This window comes from Branchiostoma lanceolatum, chromosome 2 (assembly GCF_035083965.1).
Source record: "Branchiostoma lanceolatum isolate klBraLanc5 chromosome 2, klBraLanc5.hap2, whole genome shotgun sequence".
NCBI lineage: Eukaryota > Metazoa > Chordata > Leptocardii > Amphioxiformes > Branchiostomatidae > Branchiostoma > Branchiostoma lanceolatum.
Genome location: NC_089723.1, coordinates 25,285,116 through 25,297,458, shown reverse-complemented (window position 1 = coordinate 25,297,458; position 12,343 = coordinate 25,285,116). Strand labels below are relative to the sequence as shown.

The following is a 12,343-nucleotide window of genomic DNA, read 5'->3' as shown; positions in this document are numbered from 1 at the left end:
TCACCAGACCAAGACAGTCTAGTCAATGAACACTTAAAATCTGCAGTATGTTTGAATGATTAATTCAATGGAGATTTAGTCATCATCAACTACAAGCAGCTCATATTACTTTTATCTCTTCACTCCAGCTGAGTGTGCCAAGAAGGTGTATGGCTGCTCCTTCAAGTGTGAGGAGACCTGTCACTGCTACAGGTTCAAGATCACCCAGTGTGTGTTTGGTGATGAGTCGTCCTGTGTTCCTACCTGTGGGGAGTGTCCACCTTGTCCCAAGGGCTATGTTCGTGTGGACAGGAACCGCTGTTTGAAGCCCACAGACTGTCCTTGTATCACAGCGGATGGTGTTATTGTTCCGGTAGGGAGGAACTCTTGTTCACTCAGCAGTACTATGTCATATTGACTGTCACAAGTGCTCAATTTCTGGCACACAGTTTCATGGCTACCTTGTTAGTTTATCACTGCCTCATTATTGAATTTAGTATTAGGTAATGGTTAGTTGCATATACTGATTGCAGAAATGACTAGAAATGGTTTTTTATTTTCCATTAAAAAGTCACCCCAGTTTAAAGAGTGAAAAAAATTCTATGATCACCCCACAGGCTGGAACAACAAAGAAGATTGGTGAGTGCAGAGTATGCGAGTGCTACAACAATGTCCTTACTTGCCGCGACATGTGCACAAAGCCCGAGATCACCACAACTGCGGCAACACCAGAGACCACTTCTGCTGGTACAACAACAGTACAGACTACTACATACAAGACACCAAGGAAGGTCACAACTCCAGGAACCACATCTGAGACCTTCACCACCACATCTGAGACCTACACCACCAGGCCTGAGACCTACACCACTAGGCCTGAGACATACACCACCAGGCCTGAGACCTACACCACTAGGCCTGAGACATACACCACCAGGCCTGAGACCTACACCACTAGGCCTGAGACATACACCACCAGGCCTGAGACCTACACCACTAGGCCTGAGACATACACCACCAGGCCTGAGACCTACACCACTAGGCCTGAGACCTACACTACTGGTCCTGAGACATATACTACTGGTCCTGAGACATACACCACCAAGCCTGAGACATACACCACCAAGCCTGAGACATACACCACCAAGCCTGAGACATACACCACCAGGCCTGAGACATACACTACCACACCAGGGACATACACTGAGCCAGAGAAGACATACCCTGGGACCACAAAGCCAACAAGAAAGGTTACAACTGAGGGTACAACTGTGACTTCAACTAAGCCAGAGGGAACTGAACCAGAGAGAACCTTCCCTGAGCTTACTACAAGACCAACTTATACTTCTGTTACAAGTATGTGAGATTTTGAATTGAATTCTAATGATAATTATTTACAACATACCACAGTTATGATTGTATGTTTGTAGTATTTTAAATGATTGCTTAAGGAAGGTTGATACCTCTTTGCTCTCCATATATGACAAACAACAACCTTCATTATATCACAAACTTACAGAATGGGTTTCTATTTTTAATATGATAGCACAATGTACAAAAACAAGGCAAATGTTACATATTTTGTGTTCATTACGATCTTTCACTGTTACTGTTTCTGTGCTATGAATAGCTTTTCACAGGACCTATCCAGTAATCAATGACTAGAAATAACCAATGAACATAATGTTGATTATCTAGATCCGTTCGGACAAATGGTAATTGTATGATTATTTTTCAGCTGAGTGTGTAAAGAAGGTGTACGGCTGCTCCTTCAAGTGTGACGAGACCTGCCACTGCTACAGGTACAAGATCACCCAGTGTGCATACGGTGATCCTAGTGCCTGTGTTCCGACATGTGGAGAATGCCCACGTTGCCCACCAGGTTATATCAGGAAGGACCTGTACACATGCATCAAGCCCACACAGTGCGACTGTATCACAGCTGGAGGTGTCGTTGTTCCTGTAAGTACCAATGGCTTTTTGGTCTTGGTGTTTTGACTTTCAAGGTTCTTTAACCTATTCCCATTTACTTAAGACCAGTAGTTTGATAGACAAAAGGCAAATTGATTGAGAAAATTTCCTGCTTTTTGTTTTCCAGGCTGGCACAGTAAAGAAGGTTGACGAATGCAATGAGTGCACTTGCTACAACAACAAGTTAGTATGCACAAACCATTGCACAACTTCAGAAACTACCACCACCACTGGTATAAGCACAAAGAAAACTGTTGGCACAACAACTGTAACAACGACAACCCCTGAAAAGACCATCCTGGAAACTACTAAGCCTGAGCGCAAGGTTACAACTCCAGGCACCACACCTACAACTACTCCAGAAAACTGGACAACAGTGTTTAGCACTGCAACAACAACACCAGAGAAGACCTACCCAGAGACAACCAAGCCTGAGGTTACTGAGCCAGAGAAGACCTACCCAGAAACCACCAGGCCAGAGGTTACTGAACCAGAGAAGACCTACCCTGAGACCACCAGGCCAGAGGTTACTGAGCCAGAGAAGACCTACCCTGAGACCACCAGGCCAGAGGTTACTGAGCCAGAGAAGACCTACCCTGAGACCACCAAGCCAGAGGTTACTGAGCCAGAGAAGACCTACCCTGAGACCACCAAGCCAGAGGTTACTGAGCCAGAGAAGACCTACCCTGAGACCACCAGGCCAGAGGTTACTGAGCCAGAGATGACCACTAGACCAGAGGGCACAACCTCAGAGCAAACCTATCCAGAGACAACGACATATCGCACACCTCGTAAGGTTACAACACCAGGCAAGAAAACTTCTTCCTGTTAAACTAGTCTGTCTTTGTTTGCCTAGTTTCTATATGAATTGAGTTTGTCAAGATGATGTTGAAATGCTAACAGTAGTCTTGATAATTATTACATACTTATTCGTTGTAATTGCTAAGACTTGAAAAATTGTTGCAATACAGGAACAACAACAACAACCCAGGTGACTACCACCAAACCTGAGGTTACTGAGCCAGAGAAGACCTACGCTGAAACTACCAGGCCAGAGGTTACTGAGCCAGAGAAGACCTACCCTGAGACCACCAGGCCAGAGGTTACTGAACCAGAGAAGACCTACCCTGAGACCACCAGGCCAGAGGTTACTGAGCCAGAGAAGACCTACCCTGAGACCACCAGGCCAGAGGTTACTGAGCCAGAGATGACCACCAAGCCTCAATGGACTACAACACCAACATACACATCTGTCACAAGTTAGTATTCTATAATAATTGACATAGAATAAAGTTATGGGTATGTCTGTAATGGGTTGACTATCATGCATTCTGATATAAAACTTGATTACGGGTACTTATCAATTTGCCAGCATCTTAAAATCTATTTCCTTTGGTGATTGGTAGTAAAGGACAGGATTGTGTGTACATTTTTAACAAGATTACCTGCTGCAATTGGTATGTTTATAGACTTTAGTAAATAAAAGCTGATCATTTCCCAAAATAATTTCAAGTCATGGTTGTGTTTTAATCTTAAGACAGAAGATAAAAGTATCACGGTGGCCTCTTTTGCTTTTCAGCTGAGTGTGTAAAGAAGGTGTATGGCTGCTCCTTCAAATGCCATGAGACCTGCCACTGTTACCGTCACAAGATCACCCAATGTGACAGGAATGATCCTAATGCATGCGTGCCCACATGTGGCAGGTGTCCAGCCTGTCCTGAAGGCTACATCAGGAAGGATCTCTACACATGCGTAAAACCAACAAACTGTGACTGCATTACTGATGAGGGTGTCATCATCCCTGTATGTTGTCATTTCCCTTTGTTTGCTCAGGCATCTGATTAAGTCTATGTAATATATTTATTGATTTACCTAAACTCAGTTTTCCCTAAAGAGAACTACTGCAATATATTATATTTAGCATCTCATACCTGAAATATTTGGGCATCTATCAAATTTCGATGATAATTACTTAGCCATTATTGATCATGGCAATCAAAAGCTAGTTCTCCCAAAGCACAGGCTTGTCTAGAGTGGTACAGTAACTGATGCAATGTTACTTTGTAGGCTGGTGAGGTCAAGGTGATCAACGAGTGCAAGGAGTGTAGATGCTACAACAACAGGCTGGTGTGCACAGAAAAATGCACCACTACAACAACTGTGAGCACTGTTACCAGTACTCTCCCAGAGACTACAACAGCAACAAGAACAACAACTGTTAAGTCCACAACAACACCAGCAAGAACATATCCTGAGGTTACCACTAAGCCAGAGAGGAAGGTCACTACTGAAGGTACTGATTAACTGTTCAATTTTTGAGATGACAACAGTATCACCCTCAAAGGAGTGTTGAATTTTCCCTTGCACAATTCCTAATTTGTCTTTTCAATGATGTTGAAACCTATTGCATAAAAAGTGATCAGGCCATTGCAACTTGTCATAATACATTTTCATTTACGTTGTCATTTTAGGTTCATAGAATTATAGATTAGATCTACAATTTCATTCAATTGCAGTAACAACAGTGACAGCATCAACTGTACCAGAGAAGACCTACCCAGAGACTACAAGGCCAGAGGTGACTGAGCCAGAGAAGACCTACCCAGAGATCACCAAGCCAGAGGTTACTGAGCCAGAGAAGACCTACCCAGAGACCACAAGGCCAGAGGTTACTGAGCCAGAGAAGACCTACCCTGAGACCACAAGGCCTGAGGTTACTGAGCCAGAGAAGACCTATCCTGAGACCACCAAGCCAGAGGTTACTGAGCCAGAGAAGACCTATCCTGAGACCACCAGGCCAGAAGTTACTGAGCCAGAGAAGACCACCAGGCCAGAGGGCACGACTCCTGAGCAAACCTATCCAGAGACAACCACATATCGCACACCTCGTAAGGTTACAACACCAGGTAAGAAAGCTAGTAATTTCTTTCAATTACCTGTAGCTTCAAAATATTTTGGTTGATTTCCCCATGGATCAATCTCATGGACCAGTATGGCCAAACAGAAGCAGTACTGTTGATACATTGTAAATGCTGCAATTGCCCATACACAGTATATGTAACTGTCTTGCACCAAAATTATTAACACACAAAGATAGGGGGCCCTAAGAAGAAACAATTATTTATCATATAATAGATATTAGATAAAACAGATGCCAAAATAAGATTCTTCAATTTCACACAAGTACATGAAGAGAATTTAGAAAAAAAGAAATAATCAAGATATGTTTGGTTTGAAGAAGTATTCTTATGACAGAGATTTATCTGTCACCCATTCAGAACTGATTTGTAACTGCTATGTTTTGACAATTAATACATTGCAGGGACAACTCAGGTGACAACAACCAGGCCAGAGGTGACTGAGCCAGAGAAGACCTACCCTGAGACCACAAGGCCTGAGGTGACTGAGCCAGAGAAGACCTACCCTGAGACCACCAGGCCAGAGGTTACTGAGCCAGAGAGGACCTACCCTGAGACCACCAGGCCAGAGGTTACTGAGCCGGAGAGGACCTATCCAGAGACCACCAAACCTGAATGGACTACAACACCAACATATACATCTGTCACAAGTGAGCATGTTATAAACTAGGAGTATATTTATGAGAGTTCCTGCAATCTGAAAATATTAGGTGTTGTAGATGACTAATATCATATAGTTTTACATATTTGTCAATCTAGCACAATTAGTTAAAAGTTATGACTGTCATTTTATGGATTTATGTCAGACTCTGTTCATGTATTAAGAACTTTCGTGTATTTTGTCCAGCTGAGTGTCGGAAGAAGGTGTATGGCTGCTCATTCAAATGTGAGGAGACCTGCCACTGCTACCGTCACAAGATTACACAGTGCAACATGAACGATCCTAAAGCTTGCGTGCCAACATGTGGCGAGTGTCCAACATGTCCTAAAGGCTACATCAGGAAAGATCTGTACAAATGTGTCAAACCAACAGATTGTGACTGCGTCACTGCTGAAGGAGTCATTGTGCCTGTAAGTTTAGCTTGCATACTAGATATTTGGGTTGGATACACATGTATTTCAAGGTTGATAAAGTCGAAATTTATCTGTTCAAGTTCTGTCAATACCAGAGTGGGTCTATTTAAAAAAAATTCTGATACACAACCATGATACATATTTTTATCTAACAGGTGCTATTTGATCTTTTACAGGCGGGCACCACGAAACTGATAGATCAATGCACCAAGTGTACATGCTACAACAATAGGTTGGTATGCATGAATATGTGTACTACTACCATAATGAAGACAACAACAGTGGTGACAGCCTCCACGCCAGTAACAACTAGGCCAACAGCTACAACAACACCAGAGAAGACACAACTTGAGACGACAAAGCCAACACGCAAGGTAACGACAGAGGGTACAACAACCAAGCCAGAGGTTACTGAGCCAGAGAAGACCTACCCAGAGACCACCAAGCCAGAGGTTACTGAGCCAGAGAGGACCTACCCCGAGACCACCAGGCCAGAAGTTACTGAACCAGAGAAGACCTATCCTGAGACCACAAGACCTGAGGTTACTGAGCCAGAGAAGACCTACCCAGAGACCACCAAGCCAGAGGTTACTGAGCCAGAGAAGACCTACCCTGAGACCACCAAGCCAGAGGTTACTGAACCAGAGAGGACCTACTCTGAGACCACCAGGCCAGAGGTTACTGAGCCAGAGAAGACCTACCCAGAGACCACCAGGCCAGAGGTTACTGAGCCAGAGAAGACCTATCCTGAGACCACACGGCCTGAGGTTACTCAGCCAGAGAAGACTTACCCAGAGACCACCAGGCCAGAGGTTACTGAGCCAGAGAAGACCTACCCTGAGACCACCAAGCCAGAGGTTACTGAGCCAGAGAAGACCTACCCAGAGACCACCAGGCCAGAGGTTACTGAGCCAGAGATGACCACCAGGCCAGAGGGCACAACTCCTGAGCAAACCTACCCTGAGACAACCACATATCGCACACCTCGTAAGGTTACAACACCAGGTAAGAAAACACAATGAATTTCTTTTTTGCTTAATTTTCTGATGGATCAGTCCCTCTGTGCTTGATTTATTCATAAAGCAATGCTAGAATATGCAAGTACGGATGATGCATATCATTATCCTAATGTTTCTATAACTTTTTTTATCAGGAATGTAGCAGTAAAAATCTAGCCAGGGCCCAAATGTGCAAAGAAGTTACTGTCTTGATCACAGGTGATGAAATGACATCTTATTTGTTTAAAAAAAGGAAGGGAAAGAATTGTATTTGAAGACATTTGTACAATCCAGGAACAACAACAGGCACAACTCAGGTGCAAACCACCAGGCCAGAGGTTACTGAGCCAGAAAACACCTACCCAGAGACCACCAGGCCAGAGGTTACTGAGCCAGAGAAGACCTACCCTGAGACCACAAGACCTGAGGTTACTGAGCCAGAGAAGACCTACCCTGAGACCACCAGGCCAGAGGTTACTGAGCCAGAGAAGACCTACCCTGAGACCACAAAGCCAGAGGTTACAGAGCCAGAAAAGACCTACCCAGAGACCACCAAGCCAGAGGTTACTGAGCCAGAGAAGACCTACCCTGAGACCACCATGCCAGAGGTTACTGAGCCAGAGAGGACCTATCCTGAGCTAACAACAAGACCTACCTATACTACTGTCACAAGTAAGTCATCCCAAAATTGCAGAGAACACTACTGCATGGCTAACCTCATCTGTGGCTTGCAGTAACATGCAGTTTACCACAAAAATTACAAACATGTATCTTGAAATAAAGGCCTGAACATACAATGTCATGCTTACCATTTGAGCACTGATGAATTATGTTCAACTTATAATGATAGTCAGGTAACTTCAAACTAGATATTGGAAGCTTTATTTAGTATGCTGATTTTTCCTTCTTATTCCAGCTGAATGCGTTAAGAGGGTTTATGGATGCTCCTTCAAGTGCCGTGAGACCTGTCATTGTTACCGCCATAAGATCACTCAGTGTGAGAGAAATGATCCTAATGCATGTGTGCCAACATGCGGTGAGTGTCCAACATGCCCACCAGGCTACATCAGGAAGGATCTCTACACATGCGTGAAGCCAACGCAATGTGACTGCATCACAGATGAAGGAATCACTGTACCAGTACGTTTCCCTTTTTGCTTACAAGCATTAAGCATTACTCACCTCAATTTTTCTTACCATGTAAAATCTATTTCTCACTATTATCAATATCATTTATTTCCAGGCTGGAACAACAGTAAAGGTCAGCCAGTGTAAGATGTGTACATGCTACCAGAACAAGCTCACTTGCTCAAACTTGTGCACAACATCTGCCACAACGATATCAACAGAAACTTCTAGAGCTGTTACAACAGGTGAGACAACCAAGCCTACAAGAAAGGTAACAACTCCGACTGTGACTGAAACCACACGTCCAGAAGTTACTGAGCCTGAGAAGACCTACCCTGAGACCACCAGGCCAGAGGTGACTGAGCCAGAGAAGACCTATCCAGAGACCACCAAGCCTGAGGTTACTGGGCCAGAGAAGACCTACCCTGAGACAACTAAGCCTGAGGTTACCGTGCCAGAGAAGACCTACCCAGAGACCACCAGGCCAGAGGCTACTGAACCAGAGACCACCCGGCCAGAAACCTATACTACAGTCTTAACAACAACGTACAAGACACCAAGGAAGGTGACAACACCATCTTCTACAACCAGGCCAGAGGTTACTGAGCCAGAGAACACCTACCCAGAGACCACCAGGCCAGAGGCTACTGAGCCAGAGAAGACCTACCCAGAGACAACCAGGCCAGAGGTTACTGAGCCAGAGAAGACCTACCCAGAGACCACCAGGCCAGAGGTTACTGAGCCAGAGAAGACCTACCCAGAGACCACCAGGCCAGAGGTTACTGAGCCAGAGAAGACCTACCCTGAGACCACCAAGCCTGAGGTTACTGAGCCAGAGAAGACGTACCCAGAGACCACCAGGCCGGAGGTTACTGAGCCAGAGAAGACCTACCCTGAGACCACCAAGCCTGAGGTTACTGAGCCAGAGAAGACCTACCCAGAGACCACAGAGCCAGAGTGGTCTACAGTCCCTGAGACAACAAGGCCATGGTTTACAACAGAAATGACAAGTAAGTTGCATCTGACCTGATACTACTTAAAAGTGGAGAAAGGAAATTGAAATGCATCTAGATTCAGTTTATCGTAGAACTAAAAAGCTAACCTTCTACTCGTCTTGACAAGAAAAACATACAACGCGTAGTAAATGTTTATCATGTTTACACGTTCAATGTACAGGGAAAGTCCTCTTCATGTAGTTCATTTGACAGCTTCAATGAATTACAAATAATGGCTTGATAATGTTCAGTCCTATGGACTGCAAAATTAATGTTTTCAATTAGATGCAAGTTATGTGATGGACAACAGCTTGGGCTTGTACTCCAAAGGCAAGGTCACTTACCACTAACTTAAAACCAAGGATGCTTTTACTTGGCTAAGTGATCTTTCATGTACTTGACACAATGTGAATGATAGGCTAAGCTTATATTCACTATCATCAATGATAATCTTAAAATGCTTTTCCTACAGCTCAGTGTAAGAAGAGGGTCTATGGCTGTGCATTCCGTTGTGAAGAGACCTGCCATTGCTACAGGTAGGTGTGTCATACAATATAATACAAACAAACAAACAAACAAACAAACAAACAAACCAATCATTGATCTGATACTGGCATATCTTGGTAGTTAAGTTGCGAATAGCAATGAAGGCTCACAAGATTATTTGCAAAGCCTAGATTGACGAGAGCCTTAGAGAGTAGACTTATGCTTAAGACAAAAATGCATTAAAAAAGTGCCTTACTATTGTGACTGCATTATTAGCAGAAACACCTAGCTTTGGTGCACAGTCAGTATTGCCTTACTACTGTTCGCAATACCAAAGGCAATGACAATAAAAACCTAATAGATGTAATTCATCTCCATTTCAGGTTCAAGATCACCCAGTGTGTGTATGGTGACAGGAGCTCATGTGTCCCAACATGTGGACCATGCCCTGCATGCCCACCTGGATATGTCCGCAAGGACAGGGACCACTGTGTGAAGCCAACAACATGTCCATGTGTTACAGCAGATGGAACTGTTATACCTGTAAGTTGACTGCAGTCTTTCATCAGTGTACTGTGTTCTTTGGATTGTTAGTAGATAGTATGAAAATATCTAGTCTCGATATCTAGTAGGATAATTTTTGGCTGCACTAGTAAAGTATGTCAAGTGTAGCAATTAAGTTGCGCAGCAGCAGACCCTGACCCAGATCATTGACTGATGATGATCGAGTGTAACATGATAATGAGCAATTACTTCTTCTGAGAGAATCTATCCTGCATGTAACAAATGGATGAATCAAGGTCAGTAGGAAATGGCTGATGCAACATTCATTCTTATGTGTATAGGTTTATATTGTTCAAAATAACAGCAACATGTTTAATATCTTTTCTCAGGCTGGCGAAAAGAAACAGATAGACTCCTGTCACATCTGTGAGTGCTACAACAACCAACTTAAATGCCAGAATTTCTGCACCACAACAACACCAGTTGTTGTCAGCACAACTGTCACAAAACCACAAACTACTACAACACAAGAAACAGAGACAACAACGCCAGAGACATGGACATCTACCTATCGTACACCAAGGAAGGTGACAACACCTGGCACTACCACACGTTCTGAGGAGTACACTACAGTACCTGAGACTTGGACCACGAGGCCTGAGACACAGACTACAAAGCCTGAAACATACACCACCAAGCCTGAGACATGGACCACCAAGCCTGAGACATGGACCACCAAGCCTGAGACATGGACCACAAGGCCTGAGACATGGACCACCAAGCCTGAGACATGGACCACCAAGCCTGAGACATGGACCACCAAGCCTGAGACATGGACCACCAAGCCTGAGACATGGACCACCAAGCCTGAGACCTGGACCACAAGGCCTGAGACCTGGACCACCAAGCCCGAGACCTGGACCACAAGGCCTGAGACTTGGACCACAAGGCCTGAGACTTGGACCACCAAGCCTGAGACATGGACCACCAAGCCTGAGACATGGACAACCAAGCCTGAGACATGGACCACCAAGCCTGAGACATGGACCACAAGGCCTGAGACTTGGACCACCAAGCCTGAGACCTGGACCACCAAGCCTGAGACATGGACCACCAAGCCTGAGACATGGACCACCAAGCCTGAGACTTGGACCACAAGGCCTGAAACCTGGACCACCAAGCCTGAGACATGGACCACCAAGCCTGAGACATGGACCACCAAGCCTGAGACATGGACCACCAAGCCTGAGACTTGGACCACAAGGCCTGAAACCTGGACCACCAAGCCTGAGACATGGACCACCAAGCCTGAGACATGGACCACCAAGCCTGAGACATGGACCACCAAGCCTGAGACATGGACCACAAGGCCAGAGACATGGACTACCAAGCCTGAGACATGGACCACCAAGCCTGAGACATGGACCACCAAGCCTGAAACATGGACCACCAGGCCTGAGACCTGGACCACCAGACCAGAGACTTGGACCACTGAGCCTGAGACATGGACAACAAGACCTGAAACAGAGACAACAACGCCAGAGACATGGACATCTACCTATCGTACACCAAGAAAGGTGACAACACCTGGCACTACCACACGTCCTGAGGAGTACACTACAGTACCTGAGACTTGGACCACGAGGCCTGAGACACAGACTACAAAGCCTGAAACATACACCACCAAGCCTGAGACATGGACCACTAAGCCAGAAAGTTGGACCACAAGTAAGTCACTTGGATGTAGTCTGTAAACACAATTTTTTACTATAATTTGAAGACATGTTTTTTAAAATCAAAGGCTGTTGTCATCTTAAAATGTTGATTATACTAGAGCCTTGTGTCCAGGAAGTAAACCAAATTTTAGGGTTTAACAAAAGTTCCATTTTTCAGCTGAATGTGCAGAGAAGGTCTACAGGTGTGCCTTTAAGTGTGATGAAGTGTGCCACTGTTACCGGACCAAGATCACCCAGTGTGCATATGGAGACGCTAAGGCCTGTGTACCAACATGTGGGGAGTGCCCACCCTGCCCTGCTGGGTATGTGAGGATGGACAGGGACAGGTGTATCAAGCCGGCAGAATGCGACTGCAGGACAGAAGAAGGGGTCATTGTGCCAGTATGTTTCTCCTTAATTCTTTACATCCTTGATATTCTATGCATAGAAATCATTGTTGATACAGTATCATTCATTTTAGCTGCTGTTCTGTACACCTTTGAAATATAATGAATATTCAATACTAGAAATAACACATGGTGGAAATACAAATTCCATGGGTGGTATATATTGTA

General features: G+C 44.8%; 1 protein-coding gene across 1 annotated transcript in view; it reads left to right on the top strand.

Moving 5' to 3' along the window:
* LOC136426951 (mucin-3B-like) overlaps nt 1–12,343 on the top strand; it is an 88,104-nt gene that overhangs the window by 50,012 nt on the left and 25,749 nt on the right. Inside the window, exons 70-87 of the mRNA XM_066415669.1 lie at nt 129–352; nt 597–1,335; nt 1,718–1,941; nt 2,078–2,759; nt 2,922–3,209; nt 3,530–3,753; nt 4,018–4,243; nt 4,467–4,856; nt 5,273–5,518; nt 5,716–5,939; nt 6,119–6,947; nt 7,235–7,612; nt 7,857–8,080; nt 8,184–9,078; nt 9,536–9,599; nt 9,933–10,092; nt 10,443–11,781; nt 11,947–12,170. Of these exons, the coding sequence (XP_066271766.1) occupies nt 129–352; nt 597–1,335; nt 1,718–1,941; nt 2,078–2,759; nt 2,922–3,209; nt 3,530–3,753; nt 4,018–4,243; nt 4,467–4,856; nt 5,273–5,518; nt 5,716–5,939; nt 6,119–6,947; nt 7,235–7,612; nt 7,857–8,080; nt 8,184–9,078; nt 9,536–9,599; nt 9,933–10,092; nt 10,443–11,781; nt 11,947–12,170 (7,580 nt within the window). The remainder of the gene's footprint in view (nt 1–128; nt 353–596; nt 1,336–1,717; nt 1,942–2,077; nt 2,760–2,921; nt 3,210–3,529; nt 3,754–4,017; nt 4,244–4,466; nt 4,857–5,272; nt 5,519–5,715; nt 5,940–6,118; nt 6,948–7,234; nt 7,613–7,856; nt 8,081–8,183; nt 9,079–9,535; nt 9,600–9,932; nt 10,093–10,442; nt 11,782–11,946; nt 12,171–12,343) is intronic.